This window comes from Heterocephalus glaber, unplaced genomic scaffold, assembly GCF_053883595.1.
Source record: "Heterocephalus glaber isolate CG9 unplaced genomic scaffold, H.glaber_assembly_v1.0 deba00001606, whole genome shotgun sequence".
Classification (NCBI taxonomy): Eukaryota; Metazoa; Chordata; class Mammalia; order Rodentia; family Bathyergidae; genus Heterocephalus; species Heterocephalus glaber.
Genome location: NW_028258377.1, coordinates 18143563 through 18160460, shown reverse-complemented (window position 1 = coordinate 18160460; position 16898 = coordinate 18143563). Strand labels below are relative to the sequence as shown.

Here is a 16898-nt window from a genome sequence, read left to right as displayed (position 1 = left end):
TGTTAAAGCAAAAACATTAATACTAATCACCGGAACTCATTCCTGTCATTTGAGAGGGGGCGGGGCTACTGTCATGGGCTCAGATGGAGGTCCCATTGGAAGAGGGAGCTGCTGTCCCATCATGGGACCCTGGCATTTCCAGTGCATGTGGCTGAGGCTTCTTGGCAATTCTGAGCAGCAGGGTCTCAGAACAGAGGAGGCAGGAGGGCTTTGGGGCCTCTTGTTGATATGTCCAGTCCCCTCTCAGCTAGTGCCAGTGTCCCTCACCATTCTGCACAAATTACTGAGCACTAGGGGTGAGCTAGTAAGACACACTTGATGCTGGCCCTCAAGGGGCTCACAGCCTCTGCTTCCCATTCCTTACTAGGATCTGACTTTAGGAAGATCTGAAGCCACCAGCTCTGCGCATAACTTGAGTGCAACTGCTGCCTCAGTCCCTACCTTTCAAGCAAGTGGGCTGCCCTGTGTGTGTGTGTGTGTGTGTGTGTGTGTGTGTGTGTACACATGTGAACATGTGTGGTCCCTACCCTGCATACTTCCTGCACCTCAGCCTGGAGGAAGCTGTGACTCCAGGGCTTCAGGAGGTGGCTTGCTGAGCCCCTGGGTGGAGAGGAATATCCTGGAGCCCCCATTGTCACCCTTGTCCCCATGAGGGTCCTCTTGGGGAGAGCCAGATGCTGACTTCAAGACATTGAGCTCCTTGCAGGCAGTGACTTTGTCTTGCTTTTAGCCATGTCCTCATGTCCAGCACAAGGCAGAGAGTAGGCCCCGCTTGCAGGTTGTTCATCTTGTAGGGCTTTTTGTTGAGCTGGTGACAAGAACAGCTGTCCCTTTTTCCCTCATCCCGGTCCCTGCTGAAGGACTGTGTGAGCCAGGAGCAAGGTCGTTTGAGCTGGCTGCTATGGCTGAGATTGCAGGGACCACCTGCTTTCTGAGTCTGACCCCTCCACAGTCCCTTCTCCATCCACCTGTCCATGGCCTTCACTGCTCAAAGGCGCTCATGTTGCTTAACAGAAAACCAGGGACCATGAATCAGCTAGGGGCCTGGGATGGCCCACTCTGCTCTACCCTTGGCTCTACACCTGCTCTGTGCACACTCTGCTCCAGTGACCGTGGCCTTGTGTCCTGTTGAATATGCCAAGCACATCCCGATCTGAGAGCCTTTGTGTCTGCTGTCCCTCCAGTTCAGGGATGCTGTCCTCCCACCTGTTCTTGGGGGTCTCCCTCACTTCACTCGGGCTTCTGTCCAGTGGTTTCCTTATTGGAGTCCCCACCTCTGCCCTTGCAAGGGCGTAATTTTCTTCCTAGTGCCTATTGCTGTATGACATCTGATTATGTATTTTGTTATTTGGTTCCTGTCTCTGTTAGCGTGCAGACTCCCAGGGGCAGGGGCTTTTGTCTGTCTTGTTCAGTGCTGTGCCCTCCGCGCACGTAGCCTACCACAGAGGTGCTCAGTGTATGCCCGAGTGAGTGTGCACATGGATGCCAGCTGTGTGTGCCTCAGCATGTGGAGGGGGCCGTCTCCTGGGGAATCAGGCCTAGGGGCTCCTTTTTACACTCTGCGAGGTGCCTCACACAGTGCTCAGCGTGCAGGGGGTGTGTGGCAGTCGGTGCCTCCACCATCCTTATGTTGTGTGTCAGGGACACAGGGACCAAGAGGCCCAGCCTCCCCCAGGATCTCTCCCAGCTGGGAAAGGGCCTTCACACCCTAGGTGGAGCCTTGCATCCTCTGAGCTCCTGGCCCACAGCCTCTCTCCAGTGAGGAGTGGCCACCCATGTCTTGTCGCTCCTACTTGGAAGTGGCTGCCCTAGAGCCACAGCTAGGATTCCATGTAGCTCTGATCAATCCTATGGGCTTTCTTGCACTCTTCCTTTCCAGGGAGCCCACATGCACATGGCCTATGCAGCTCCTCAGGGGGCCTCAGGAGAAGGGGATCTGTGGGTGCTTTCGGAGAAAAGGCCACACATAGCATGTTGGGTGGTGTGTGCATGTGTGCGTGATAGGATGGGGAAATATCTCTAGAATGAGACCCCCCCACACACACTGTCCCTTTTGTCCATCTGGACCTGCTTCAGAGGGGAGGAAGGAGGCTGATTCAGCATGACCTATCATGCCTTTGGACCAAGGACACGTCCTTGCTGGAGGATGCTGCCTGGAGAGGGGCCAGCAGCTCTGTCAGCACTGGGATGGCACCACAGGCTGCCTGCTGGCCCCCAGTCCACGGCCTACACAGGCCCCCATCTCTGTACTTGGCTCATGGGCCTTGGTGAGAATGACCAGCCTCCATCTTTGCTCTCCTGGCCTGCCTCTCCTGAGTCTCTGGGCCTCAACTCTGTCTCTCTGTGCCATTTCTCTAGAGATCTCTGGCTGCCTCTGTCTTTCCCTGATGTGTCCTACCCTTCAAATCCAAAGTGTTCAGTTAGGCTTGGACTACCCCTCAGAAGCCCAGCTGGGGAAGCACACTGTAGTCCATCAGTCAGTCAATCATCCATCTATCTGTCTTCTCGTCTCTGTCTTGGGCCTGCACAGTGTCTGTCCTCACTCAGCCACCTTCCTACTTTGGTCTGAGCCTGTCTGTCTCAGATGAGCTGTGGACTTCCACTGCCTGTCTCCAAGCCCTGGCCCTACTACATGATTCTGGGCAAGTAATTTAGCAGCTCAGTTGACTGCCTCAGTTTCTTCATCTGTAAAATGGCATTATAGTCCCTGCCTTCTAGAGTGTTGTGAGGATCAAAGGGATATTCCAGGTTCAGACTCTTAACCCAGTGCCGGATACATGGTAGATGCTCAGGTAAGTATTAGCTCTTATCATTTTTATTATCATTATTACTCCAGGCATTTAAGAGAAGTGGAGGAAAAAGACAAGAAGAGTTGTTTATAGAAAGAACTTTCTTTCCAGCTCCCTTTTGCTTCCCTTTGCTTTCTCCCTCATGCTGTCTTTCTCTCTGGATGCTGGAGAAGGGATTGGATCTCCAGGCTCCCTTCCCTCCTGACCTCCTCCTGGCCCTCAGCCATGGGTGCGCACTGGGGAGACCCGCAGTGTGGGCTCTGCTTCTGGGGAGCTGAGTGGTTGTCAGCCCTGTCTTGCCCTCACCCCTCGTCTGGTTTCACAAGGCACTTGCTATCCTTTCTAGATCAGAAATGCTCCCTGACTGCAGTGCTGGCTGTGGTCTGAGCCCAGCCCTGGTTGCTCTCAATGGCTTCTCCTGGTATCATCTTGAAGGTATCTTCCTCAAGGTGACCCTAGTGATGACCTTTCCATCCTCCTGCAAGGTCACGTGGAAGTGGTGTGGGGGTGGGGTAGGGTGATAGACCCCAACCTTTGACTCTAACAGCATCACCATCCACTGAGTTCTGCCCCAAGAAAGTGACGCCTAAGAGAACACTGTGCTCACTTACTCCCCCGGGAAAGGGTCTGGGGCAGAGAGAAGGGAGGGCTGGGGTAGATGGTTAAGACCAAGACTCCTAGGTCTTATCCAGTCTGGGTTTGACTCTGAGCTCTATCACTGTGTGCCTCTGGGACTCAGTTTTCTGACCTGTAAAATGAGAAAGATAACAATAGTTCTGACCTCATAGGACTGCTGTAAGAATCAAATGCAGTAGTGCTGTAAAGTAGTTGGAACAGTGCCCAGAACATTGTAAGCTCTATGAAGTGTGAGTTACTGATACTTCCGAGAGGGACAGTGCTGAAAGAGGTTACCTAGTCCTGGCCCAGAGAGGGACAGGGTTTCTCTTTCATCACCCAGCACAGGTTTTTCTCTTTGTCACTGAAGTTGGAGAATGGTGGGTGGGAGTCCACGATTTTATCAAGTGGTGTGAGTAATGCCAGGAATAATGGCAGGTGAGAGCAGAGTGGTTAAAGGCACTGAGTGTAGAATGAGAGGCTGGATTTGAACCCTTATCTGCCATTACCAGCTGAGTGCCCTTGGATGGATGTGTCACTTCACTTCCATCCATCCATCAATCAATCGATCCATCAATCTCTCTTAGCATTGGGGATTGAACTGAGCTATACCCCTAGCACATTTTTCATTTTTTTGAGACAGGGGTTTTGCTAAATTGCTAAGGTGCCCGGGCTGGGCTTGAACTTGCAGTCCTCCTGCCTCAGCCTCCCAGAGTGGTGGGATTGCAAGTGTGTACCACCACACCCAGCTAATCCATACCTATTTCACAAGGCTGTTTGCGCACATATTAAAACTTACTGACTGGCCATCTGCTCTGAGCCAGGCCTGGGTGAGGTGCTGGGGATCACTGTGAATAAGCAGATAAGTCCTGGTCCTTGTGGAGCTCCCCTTCTGGTAAGTGGTGACAGAAAAAAAGGGCAACCAATGGTGTCAGTCAGCTTCCCATTCCTCTAACAAGACTCCCAAGCTAACCACCTTTAAGAAAGGAAAGGTCTCTTTTGGCTCATGGTCTTAGAGGCTTCAGTCCATATCTGGCTGGCCCATGGCTTTTGGGCCTGTGGCAGGACAGCACCTCATGATGGGAATGCATGGTAGGGGAAGCTGCTCACTTCACGGTGGCCAAGAAGACCAAAGAGAGACACAGGTGGGCCGGCCTCCCATATCATCTTGAGGGCATGCCCAGTGACCTAACTTCCTCCTACTAAGCCCCATCAACTCAAGGTTCTATCACCTCCCAACAGCACCACAGGCTGGGGACCAACTTCAACACATGGGCCTTCAGGGGACTCTCATCCCAACTATAGCACAGATCAGACAGTTCTGGAGAAGAGTGCTGAGGATTAGGGTTTGGGGGAATGGGGTAGGCTGGACTAGGAATGTGGTATCAGTGTTACTGTGCTCAGAGAAGGGTTCTTTGAAGAGGTGACATTTGGGTGGCCACCTTGGAAATGAGAAACCACTGTGGGCAAAGCAGCCTCCAGGAGCAGGAAGAGCAAGTGCAAAGGCTCTGGGGCAGGAGCATGCTCAGTGTGTTAGAGAAGAAACAGCAAGGAGGCTCTTGTGGCTGAGGGACTGTGAAGGATATAAGAAGGTAGGGAGAGCAGGGGTCAGATGATGTTTAGATTTTCTTCTGAGTTGAGGATCCCTAGGAGGTTTTTAGCAGGGAAGAGTCATAATTATATTGGTGTTTTTTTTGGTTTTTTTTTTGGTACCGGGGACTGAACTCAGATCCTTGTGCTTGCAAGGCAGGGAGCAGAACCACTGAGCTAAATCCCCATCCCTAAATTGGTGTTTTTAAAGGATTCCTCTGGCTGACGTGTGGAGGGGAAACCACTGCGGGTGAGAGTGGCAGAGGGAGGCAGCTGTTGAGTTGCACGGGCCAGAGGGGAGGGAGACTGTGTCATCCACTCCACCTGGCCTGCTGCAGGCCCCACCAGGAGGACTGGACTGAGATGAGGCTTCTGATTTCTGAGAGCTACGTCTTGGGGCCCTGGGTCATGGGAGGGGTACTGAGGACCAGGCAGGCTCTGGGACAAACCTGGCCTGGGTGGAGCCTCCCCCCTACCAATCTCTTAGAGAACTTCAGCTGCTATTACTCCCCAAAGACTTTACATAATTCTGGCCCGGCTCCCTCCTCATGAGGTCATGCAGTGAATAGAGTCTAGGTCGCTCCTCTGTGTGCTGCAGTCCGGGTGGGGGTGAGGGTAGGGGTGGGGAAAAGCCAGCTTCTGGCTCCCTGGTGCAGCAGAGGCTGGTGCAAACCCTCCCCATGTGGTGGCAGAGGTGCTGTCCAGACCCAGGCCCTTTGGGCAGCTCTGGCACAACCCAGGCCTCCTGTGGTGGCTCCGGCTGCTGGGTGTTGGGGGTTGTACTTGGAGGTAGGTTTCTCCAGAGCTGAGGCCTCTTCCTGGAGCCTGGCTTTGGCGGAAAACTGCAGGCAGTGCTGATGTCAGCCCCTCTTGCTCCGTTGCTAGTCTGAACCTCAGTTGCCTGCACTGGAAAATGGGGACACCCAAGCCAGTGGGGATTTGCAGTTTCAGGGCACTCACAGAGGAGGCAGCTCTTTGTGCATAGCAGGAGCTGTTCTGAGGAAGAGGCCTGGGTATGTGCGGGAGGAGCAGACAGCAGAGTTCCCCCTTGGACTTACTTGGGGTGTCCTGGGCTCCAGTCCCATGGCCTCTCCCATCTCCTATCATCTCTCCTCCCTGCCCCTGTCCTAGCCCCTACTTCCCAGTTCCAGGGAGAACCAGAACAAGGTTTTTCCGTCCCTTTTGCATTGGTAAGGAACCTGAGGCTCAGATAGGGGTGTGGCTTGTCCAAAGTCACGCAGCCTAGGATGGCAATGCCAGATCTGTGAGCCCGGGCTCTGGACATTCCTTCCCTCTTTCCTCTCCCTCCCTCCTTCCTGTATTTCTTTCTCCAGTACTGGGGATGGGGTCCAGGGGCACTCTACCATTGAGCTCCATCTCTAACCCTTTCAATTATAAAACCTTCTGTGTAAATAGGGAAGGGTGGAGGGGTTGAAGGGTGCACAGGGAATGGGGAAAAAATAAGAACCAAGATACATCATGTACAGGTACAAGCACCCAGTGATAAATGTAAATGTTCTGTATACCTAAAATGTACCAATAAAAGAATTTAAGAAAAAAAAGTTTGAGACAGGGTCTTGTCAAATTGCCCAGGGGGGGCTTGAACTTGTGATCCTTCTGCCTCAGCCTTCTGTTTAGCTGGGATCACAAGCATGTGCCCCTGCACCTGGCACTGGGCATTTTCGGGTGCACTTGATGGTGTGGTATGCCTGGCACTCTGGAGAAAGCTAAGCAAGTTCAGATCAGAGGGCGATACCTGTTGTGTGGGGGGGACCAGTCTTGTATACATACCTGGGGTTTCTCCTTTCTTCCTTCCCTTCTTTTCTCTCTCTCTCTCTCTCTTTTTTCTATTTTTCCTTCCTTCCTTCCTCTCTCTCTCCCTCCCTTCCTTAAAAACAGTTTGGTTTTATAGTTTTTAGGAAATTCAAACCAAAGTCTCCGAGCTTCCCCTTCCAACCACTGAGAACTGGATGCTATCCACTGTATAATCCTCACAGACATTGTTAGAGAATCAGGACGATTCTTTCCACGCTATAGGCAAAGACCCAGGTCCAGGCTCCTGTGGTTGGTTGGCAAGAGGGGCTGGGGATACACACTCCAAAGCTCTTGCTCTTTCCCACGCACATGCTGCCCTCACAGAAGCTCCTGGAATTGTCTTGACTCCATCTTTGTGACAAGATAGAGGAAGCAAGTCTCTGAGCCACTGTGCCATTTGGCCCTGGGAATGGAGCAAACAGAGGAAATTACCAGGGGTTTGCATTCAGGAAGAACATCAAGGCTCTTAGCCCACCTGCCCCCATCTCAAAAGTGGTTACTGTTCCTGATTCTTTATTTACTAGGGATGGGGGGAATGTGGAGAGAAGAATGTACCTCCCCTTATTTCCAGAATTACTAAATTCTTATTAGATCTTTAAACTTTATGTAAATTCTTTTTTTTCCCCCTTGGAAAGGTGGGTATCATATTTTAATTAGCAGTAGTGTCAAAGGAGGGCTAGATTAATTATTGGAAGTCTTGAGTTCCAGATGGTTTCAATTTTCACAGCAGGGCACCCGGGTCTATATTTGTAAATTTTTTTATTAAAATCATACCTGGTGCATTTTAGGGGCACTAAGGTACACTCTTTGTGGCTCCAAGGATACTGTACTCAGGAATTTGGGGCTGTGATTTTTGTTATGGAGAAGCAAGTCCTTTGTTGCTGAGATTAAACTTTTGAGGGTTGTGGGGGGGCAGGTGCTGTGCAGCAGAGGGCCAGGGAAGGGAGTGTGAGAACTGGAAGGGCAGAAGCCAAAGAAAGTAGCTATGGGGACAGGGAAGTGGTGATGGGGGAACCAGACTCAAGACCAAGAAGGAGAGAGCTCAGAGAGGTGCATGGGTCACTCAGTCGCACAACACCTACTGGGGAAAAATGTGGACTGCCAGAGGGAGGGAGTGGGATCTGGACACAGCATGCCTAATCGAGGGAGAGGCATCCTTTGATCCTCTGATCCCCCTTTTAAACAGAGATTCAGGGGACCAGTTCTGGACCCCCACAACCTGAGGGAGGCACTGTGCATCATGGATGGTCTAGCATGGGGTGTCCTACCAGGGAAGAGGGGAAAGTAGGTTCTCATCAGGACTTTTGGCTTCTTCAAAGTTCATAACCCTCCAGCTTTGGAGGCCTCAATTAAAGGAAGTGAAAAATCCTAAACATAGCCCCCTTCCCAGGGCTTCCCTCCCTGTGTCTTCCTGCTTCAGGTGGCCAGGGCAGAGGTGCCAGGAGGGCAAGAGCGGGAGTTCTAGATTTCTGTCCCAGGGCAAGAACCTCTGACTGAACTTTTGGAGGAAACTGCTTGATGTCCTAAAGGCAGTGTGTGTGTGTGTGTGTGTGTATACACATGCATGTGTATGTCTGTTCCCTTCATGTAGAGTAGTACTTTTCTTTTTTTGGTCTGGTTGTATGTCCTGCCTTGGGGAATGGCGTTGGGGGTGGGGGGTGAGGAGGGGAGGAAGACATAGCTGCTGGTGTTTAGCCACAAAGGACAGACCTGACCCCCGCCCCCCCCCCCCCCGACTGCAGCTCTCTGGCTTATGCAAGTGGAGCCAGGAGGCTCAACAGGGGAACAGGTATGGTGCAGCTTCCATCCCCCTGCTGGAAGGGCAGGGTGCTCCCTCGGGTTCTGTCAGATGTGCCCCCTACACTTGGCTTTGGGGGTGGGAGGGGACCAGGGCTAGGGTCAGGGAGCCTTTTGAGTCACTGAGCCTTTAGGCTAAGCTACTGCCCCTGGTTAAAAAATGTATCTTATTCTCCTTCTACCTTTCGAAGCTCAGCTCCTAGTGGAGACAGACACCTTCGGTAGTCAAGTCCGGATCAAGGGCAAAGAGACGGAGTTCTACCTGTGTATGAACCGAAAAGGCAAGCTCGTGGGGAAGGTGAGTGATGGCCTGGATTCCCAGGAGATTGCTCTAGGGATCTGGAACAGCATGTATAGGTCCCGTCAGTCCCACCTGGCAAACAGGCCTGGTGAGTGAGCAAGTGCTGTGTGCATGTGTGAGAGATCAGTCCCCAGCATAATCTCCTTTGCCTCCTCCTCCTCTGGCCTGGCACCCGCAGCTACCCTGGCCAGGGTGTCTAGGGCAACAGCCCTGGGTGCATGCGGGGCCCTGTACTCTCTTGGCAGGTGTGGAACTCTGGCTTGCTGGGGCTCTAGGGCAACCTGTCCACGTGTCCTTGATGTCTGGGAACAGGGAGCCGGTGGGCCAAGGGCTGTGGCTGCAGCGATCATTTTAACAATCACCAGGGGTTTGCAGCACCCTGCCATGCCTCAACAGTGCTGGGCCTCATGGTTCTAGCATTTCAGGAAGATTTTATTACTTTGGAATGGGCAAGAGAGCTGCAAGTAACAAATGAGGACAGGGTGGGGTAGGGGTTGGACTCACCCGCTGGGGGCTCTGGGGCTCTCACCGTGCTGCTTCTCAGTGTTCCTTTCTTCTGGGGTGCTCGTTGGTGAAGGCCACACACCTGTTTCCTTTGGGTGTGCAAGAGTAGTGTTACTGGTGTGACGAAGTCACGCTTTCTGTGCCCTTCTCTCTGCAGGGCCTCTTCTTACTCCTGTAACATTCAACTTGTGTACCTGGCGGGGGCCTACCTGGACAGGGAGAGTTGGCCCAGAGGAGATGGGCTTCTCCTGTTTGGGGACACGTCCTGGGGAATTATCTATGCTCATTACACCTTGGTGGAGTAAGGGGAGATAAAGCTGTTTTTGATTTCTTGATCCCTCTAACTCTTAGCTGTCTCCCACTATCCCATACCCATAGGCCAGGAACATGGGCCAGGGAGTTGCCACACAAATGGTAACAGCTTCCTTTCACTGAACACTTACTTTCTTCCAGACATTAAAAATGCTTCCAAATAATCCAAGGAGGTTGGTACTGTACTACCATTCCCATTTCGCAGATGGGAAAGCTGAGGCCACATTAGCATCCGCCACATTAGAGGTAGGCAGATTCAAAGCGCAGTTTGGAAGAAGATTGCAGCCGCACTGCCCATACCAGCCGAAGCTGCTCAAAAAGCAAAATAATAGTAATCCGAAGAGCGCAGCTCGGGATGCAAGGAGTGGTTTTAATTAGTGATTCACTTTCCGCCGTCATCGCGAGCCTGGCCGGCGGGGGGTGGGGTGGGGGACGGGCCGGGCCGGAGCTGGGCGCAGGTCCCCCTGGCCTGGCAGGCCGTTTCTCGTGGCAGCCCAGCCCGGGTCCCGCGTCAGGCGCTTTGTTCTCCTGCCCGCCCGGGCGGTCTCCCAGGCCCAACCTGCTTTGAGTCGGAGACTCGCTTTCTCCTGCTACCCCGCAGGCGGCACCAGTGCCCAGGGCCCAGGCCGCGCGCCCGCCCTCCCGCCGGCGCGGTTCCCGGCATCCTGACCCCAGGGAGCCACCGCCGGGTCAGCGTCAGCGCACAGCCCGGTCCCCTCGGGCCGCTCCCCCAGCCGCCCGCCGCAGCCGCCTCCCGCCCACCGCTGGCGGGCCGCTGAGTCAACGCTTCCACAGGAGCCGGCTCCGATTTCCTGCCCCCTCGCCCTCTCTCCCGTCATTAATATTGGTGACAGTTCAGCTGGCGCACCGTGCCAGGGCCAGGCCCGCCCCCCTGCCTGCCTCCCTCTCCACGCGTGGCTCCCCCTTTCCCGGCTCCTGGCTTCCCGGTGACCTGGGGCACCGAGGGCACCCCAAATCCACCTGTCCCGATTTGGCCTCAGCTTCCTCTTTAGCCCCCTGAAGCTGTAGTCATGGCTCTTGGGCTGCTGGCCTGTCCACCCACACCCACCCTGCCCACTCAGGCCCTAATCCTGGTATTCTCCTCCTTGAGGGCTGGGTCCCCTCCCCTCCTAAATCCCACCATCACCTCCTTCTGGCCTCGTACCCTCCCAGACACTTGCTGCAGCCGCCTCACCTTGGTATGTGTGATCCCAGTCACGGGCTCTCTACCTGGGCCTTTCCCCACTGGCCACTCCTCAGCTTTTTAACGCACAGAGTGACCAGCCTGCTGCCTCCCTGCACTTCAACCCAGCTCCAGACTCATCTGTGGGCCCCACCTACCTGGTGGAGAAGGGCTATGCTCCTTGATGGGACACTCAAGGCTGGGAGGACCTCCCTGGTGCTTATGCCTCTTGTCCCAGGCACATGGCAGCCACCATTCCCTGGATGGAGACGTCAGGGTCTCCCCACAGTGCATCCTCTTCTGAGACCATCCTTCTCTTTGTCCCTGTGCCATTTACTGGCTCATCCTTCAACAGCCTCCAGCCTTCCCTGGCCCCTCAGTGTTCCACCCCGCCCAAGAACCCCCCAGCCCTCCTCCCATCCTCCCTCTGTTCAACATCTGCTCCCCTGGGTTGTCAGTCTGTCCTAGTGCCTGCATCCCCCACCAGTCTGGCAGCTCATGGGAACCAATCCTGGATCCATCCATCCACGTGTCTGGCCAAAGGGCAGTAGGAGCACCAAAGAAATGAAAACATGGCTCCGACCTTCTAAAGACTCGCTCAGCCTCCAGCCAGAATGATTGATGCATGTCAGGCTGGGGAATCAAGGTGCCTCAATCTGGCCAAACTTCAGTGCCCTCATCTATAAAATGGGAATGGTAATGCTGGCACTTTAGTATGTTAGTTAAATGTTAGTTCCCTCCCCTTTGAAGCTAGGTCATGAGTCACTCCATCGCTGGAGACCTTCAGCCTCAGCCTGGAAGCTGAGAGCAAAAGAATAGCTTCCTTGGATTGCCCCACCTCTGGTGTCAGCCTTGTACGTCTCTGGCCAGAGTAGGTCACATGCATTCAACCCTGTGTCAGATGTCCTGGCCCTTGGTTGTAGTTACGCCTGCTCTGTCCCCAAGCCCCTGCATGGTCAGGTACTACCCTGTTACTTGCCACTTCTCTGAATCCACATCCACCTGCACCAGGAGGCAGTACTTTCTCTTACTCCTTAAGAGTTGTTGAGTATCTGGCATCATGTGCTAGACATTTTTCCCTGGAGACTCAACCCAGATCAGATTTTTCTCATCAGCCCCTGCTTGTGTGCTCACTAACAAGTCCTCTTGGGGGCTATGAGCATTGAACCCTTTCAGGGTAGAAGGTACTTTGCTCACCAGCTTCTTTGTTAAGAGCACTTTGGTTGTAAATAACTGAAATTCAAAATACCTTAAGCAGAAGAGGAATTATTTTTGGCTTATATAGCTAAAAAAGGTCCAGTTTTAGGAAAGGCTCGATCTAGTGGCCTGATAATGTCATCAGGATTTAGTCTTCAGATGAAACAGAACTGCCACTCTAGTTTGGAAAGAAGAAGGTTGGATACGGAAGTGGGAGAAAGAGGGTCGAATTCCACTAAGTCATCAAAGTTCTAGGGTGGATAGTCACTTCCTCTTTAAATATTGATGCTTCTGCTTGCCTGAAGCAGTTGAGTCAAAATTTCTGGGGCTGGGGGCCAATCACAGGTGTATTTTAAATCTCTGCAGGTGATCAGCAGGGTCATACAGAGTAGTGGGAAGGTCAAACTCAGGTATGACCTGTTAGCTTCTTACCCACTCCTGCTTGAGTTCAGGGTGGGGACTTGTGATTTCCGTAGGCCTGTGGTTGGTTCCCAAGGGGCCCTCTCTACTCTGGAGTGCTGGGAATTCCAAGCCAAAGCCCTATTTCTCAGCCTCTGAAGTCAAGCCAGGCTGGGCTGAGCACCTGTGCTGAACACTGCTAGTTCCTTGCACATTCAAAGTCTCATTTTGTGCCCATAGTGGCTCTGTGGACCTGGGGAGGTGAAAGGTTTTGGTGAGCAGTACCTGTTCTTCCTCACCTTATCTTCCCACGGACTTCTCAGAAACTGGATAGAGAAGAAGTGAGCTGTAGTGGTGAGGGCAAGTTCAAATCCCTGCTCTGCCATTTGCAAGCCCTATGATCTTGGACAAGCCCTATTGCCTCTTTGGGCTCTTTTCTTCCATAAAATGACATAATGGATGTGGAAATGTCTGCCTGTGGTCAACAATCAATAAATACTGAATAAACATCTAGGGAAGCAAAGTGGGATAGGTAGAGATCTCTAGCCCTTAGCTCATTCTGTCCCTTTAATCAGCTTGTCCCACAGCAGGGACATCCTGGGATATCTCTGGGACATTTGTAAAGGACCTAGAAGGCAGAGTCTGTTTTCTTGTAGATTCTTTCATGTGCTACCCCTACAGTATTCATCCTGCTCAGTCTCCTAGTCATTTAACCGTAGATGCTCTAGGCACCCCTGTCTTTGGCTCAGCCATAGAGCAACTAAGGAAGCAGTCTGACCCTAAGGAAGTGCCTGGACTAAGGAGGAGGCAGGCAGGTATGGAATTGCTCAGTTGAGCATAGTTTGGGATGAGATGGGTCCCCAGGGGGTTCAGGAGATAGAGTATGAGAGCCCAATAAAACTTGGTACATGAATGGAGTATTGGAGGAAGAAGAGAAATTTCCCAGGGAGGCAGATGGCAGCCAGGGAAGGATTCCTAGAGGAGGCAGCCACAGAGCTCAGCCTTAAGGGATGAAAACAGTTTCCCAGGTGGTGGCAGGTATTGTAGGGTGGGTAAGCAGCATGGTGTAACCTTTGTTCAGTTTTCTCGGGCTGTTTTGTCAATAGCAGGCAAAGAGCTTGGGCTCAGGTTGAACAGGCAGCTTCCAGAATTGTCCGTGGGGCATGCAGAGCCCAGAAACCCTTTCTGTCAACCTGCCTGGCACATGTTCCCTGGTTTTCTTCGCAATCATCCCTTACTGCATCCCCACCCACTTTGTGCTCTGGGTACCAATGATGTTTCCCAAGCCCACCCATGTTCTGCAGCCTCCTTGAAAGATGTCATCCTCCAAAGGGTGTTTTCCTACCCAGCCTGTCCCTTTTTGCAGAGTTCAGCACTCTGTCTACAGGGCCCAGGCTTGCCCTCTGCTTAAAGGTGAACGTTCCTGGAAGCTCTAGCCCGTTTTCCACTTCAAACAAAAGGCTGGAACCTGCACCTCCGTCTCCACACACATCCAGACCGCTGGGCTTCCAACTTGGCTGGGCGGCCATCCGGAACAAGGAGTGGGCCCGGCCTAAATTTGGAGATGTTAGTTGGAAACTCAAGTGCAGCTAATTTGGGCCTTCCAACTCTGTATGTTTCCCACTCTTCCCCATTGAGCAATCCACTCATCTCCCCACCACCCTTTTTCAGGCAGACCCAAGGAGGCAGGCCAGCCCTTTTAGAACTACCTGCTCTTCAAAAATAATGTAGCAAGTTCCTACTCTGTGTCAGACTAATTTATAAGGATCGTTCCTCACAATGTCTCTATGGCACAGAACCATTGTTCCCAGTTGCCAAGTGAGGAATCTGAGGTTTGGAGAGTGGAATCAGCCAGCCTGAGGTCACACAGGAAGTATTACAGTTCATTAGGCATCTGACTCCAAATCTAGTGCTCCTTGCCCTCCATGCCTAGTCTCCCAAGAGAGTTCACACATCTGCTCAGGAGCCCAAGATCTCAGAATCAAGAGTTTGGAGTTCGGCCACACTAGATCTCTTATTTTTGGAAGCTTTCATCCTATTTCATACCAAGTATTAAAATGTGCCACATCCCACATTACAGTAAATGTAATTTACATTTAACTACATCACGGTGGAGTTGTACTGCAGTCGAGTAGCTGAATTAATGTCAGGTTTTGTGCAAATCTGTCAGAACTCATTTCTTTTGCAAGTGACAGAGCACAATATCAACTGGCTTAAAGGAAATGAGACAGTATTGGCTCAAGTAATGGTGAGGTAACTTGAGCCCCAGATGTGGCTGGTTCTAGAGCCCAAAAGATGTGACCAAAACTTGGTTTCTCTCCCCTTCTTCCTCTTGGCTTTGCTTCTCTCATGTTGGCAGTGCTATCAGACAGGATTTCCCTGCATGGTAGTAAAATGGCTGCTTCCACTCTAGCCTCACAAACTCCTTAAATTTGAATCTGCCTATGTTTTTGAAGGTCACTTATACAAAGGCCTCAAGGAACACTGTGATTGGATGGTTTGGGTCACATGTCCACTTGCGAACCAGTCACAGAAACCCGAGAAGAAATAATGTTTTGATTGGCCAGGTCTGGGGCTCTGTAGTAGGGATAAGGTGAAGTCCCTGGCTCTGAGGAAGGAGAGTGGGGAAGGAGTAGTATCCTGAATGACAGTGGGAGTCTGTTACCTAATTGGAGGGTGGGGAAAGATGCAAGGGCCAGTAACAAAAGGCCACTCCACAGAAGTGAACAGCTCACTTTAAGCCCTCTCTGCTGTGCTGCCCAGCCCTGTTCACCTGCCCATGTTCTCTCCATAGGGTGCTTTCCCTCATCCCTGCTGTTCCCTTTATCACCTTCTCCTGACTCTTCTCTGGCCAGACTTTAGTCAAGTTCATCTATGTTCATCTGTGTACTTCCTTGTCAAATCTAGTTTCAGCAAAACCCTGCTAAGTCAGTTTAGCAAGGATACTGCACCCTTAATATCTGATCTTAGGTTGCTTTAGCCAGATTCCCCCTTTCTGGTAATGTTCCCTCTTGGTTGTTTTCCACCCAGTGACTCTCTTGTTGCTCCTTGGTTGTAAACTCTCATTTGCCCATGCTGTGGTGGGAGTTGAGTCCAACCTTTTCCTGTCACTGCACAGTCCTATTGCTATGGTCCTTGTATCTGTCACAGTGGTCCTGAATGACATCAGCCTTCCCGTGCTTTAACAAGAATTACTGAATAATTTCTTCTTTAATATGGCTCCTTTTTTCCCTGCAGCCCGATGGCACCAGCAAGGAGTGTGTGTTCATCGAGAAGGTTCTGGAGAACAACTACACAGCCTTGATGTCGGCCAAGTACTCAGGCTGGTATGTGGGCTTCACCAAGAAGGGGAAGCCCCGAAAGGGCCCCAAGACCCGGGAGAACCAGCAGGATGTGCACTTCATGAAGCGTTACCCCAAGGGACAGGCCGAGCTGCAGAAGCCCTTCAAGTACACGACGGTGACCAAGCGGTCTCGGCGCATCCGCCCCACGCATCCCGGCTAGGTGCCCTGGTGGCTGCTGCAGGCCGTCCGGCCACACTTACACTCCCAGAGAACTGCATCAGAGGAATATTTTTACATGAAAAATAAGGAAGAAGCTCTATTTTTGTACATTGTGTTTAAAAGAAGAGAAAAACTGAACCAAAACTCTTGGGGGGATGATAAGAATTTTATTGTTGACTTGAAACCCCCAGTGACAAAAGACTCACTAAGGGACCCTTGTCAGCCCATAGGTGCTTGCCTCTCTCTAGGAGTAGACAGCTCCAAACTTGTCCCCAGAGGAGGACTTGAATGAAGAAACCAACACTCGAGAAACCAAAGTCCTTTTTCCCAAAGGTTCTAAAAGCAAAAAAAAAAAAAAAAAAAAGAGAGAGTAAAGAACAAAAAAGAAAGACAAAGAGAAAGTAGTACCCTCTATCCCTAATAAACTCCCCCCTCAACGTTCCCAATCCTCTATCCTTGCCCCAAAACTCCAACAAAAATCACTCTCTGGTTTGCAGTCATTTATTTATTGTCCGCTGCAAGCTGTCCTGAGACACCGCGCAGGGAAGGCGTGCCCTGGGAATTCTCCGCGCCTCGACCTTCTGACGACAGACGGCCTCGTCCAATCATGGTGACCCTGCATTGCTCACAGTTCTGGAGGATGCTGCTATGGACCTTCCGTGACTCACGTGACCTAGTACACCAATGATAAGGGAATATTTTAAAACCAGCTATATTATATATATTATATATATATATATAAGCTATTTATTTCACCTCTCTGTATATTGCAGTTTCATGAACCAAGTATTACTGCCTCAACAATTAAAACCAACCAACAATTATTTAAAAAAACACAAGGCGAGTGGTGCCTAGGGGGCCAGGTTGGGGCAGGGAGACTTTTTTGTGTTTCA

General features: G+C 51.7%; 1 protein-coding gene across 2 annotated transcripts in view; it reads left to right on the top strand.

Moving 5' to 3' along the window:
• Fgf18 (fibroblast growth factor 18) overlaps nt 1-16374 on the top strand; it is a 40550-nt gene extending 24176 nt beyond the window's left edge. For both annotated transcript variants that reach the window (XM_021239624.2, XM_087194853.1), the window contains 2 exons: nt 8798-8904; nt 15740-16374. In XM_021239624.2, coding sequence (XP_021095283.1) covers nt 8798-8904; nt 15740-16006 — 374 coding nt within the window. In that variant the 3' untranslated portion in view covers nt 16007-16374. The remainder of the gene's footprint in view (nt 1-8797; nt 8905-15739) is intronic.
• Nucleotides 16375-16898: the final 524 nt, after the last annotated feature.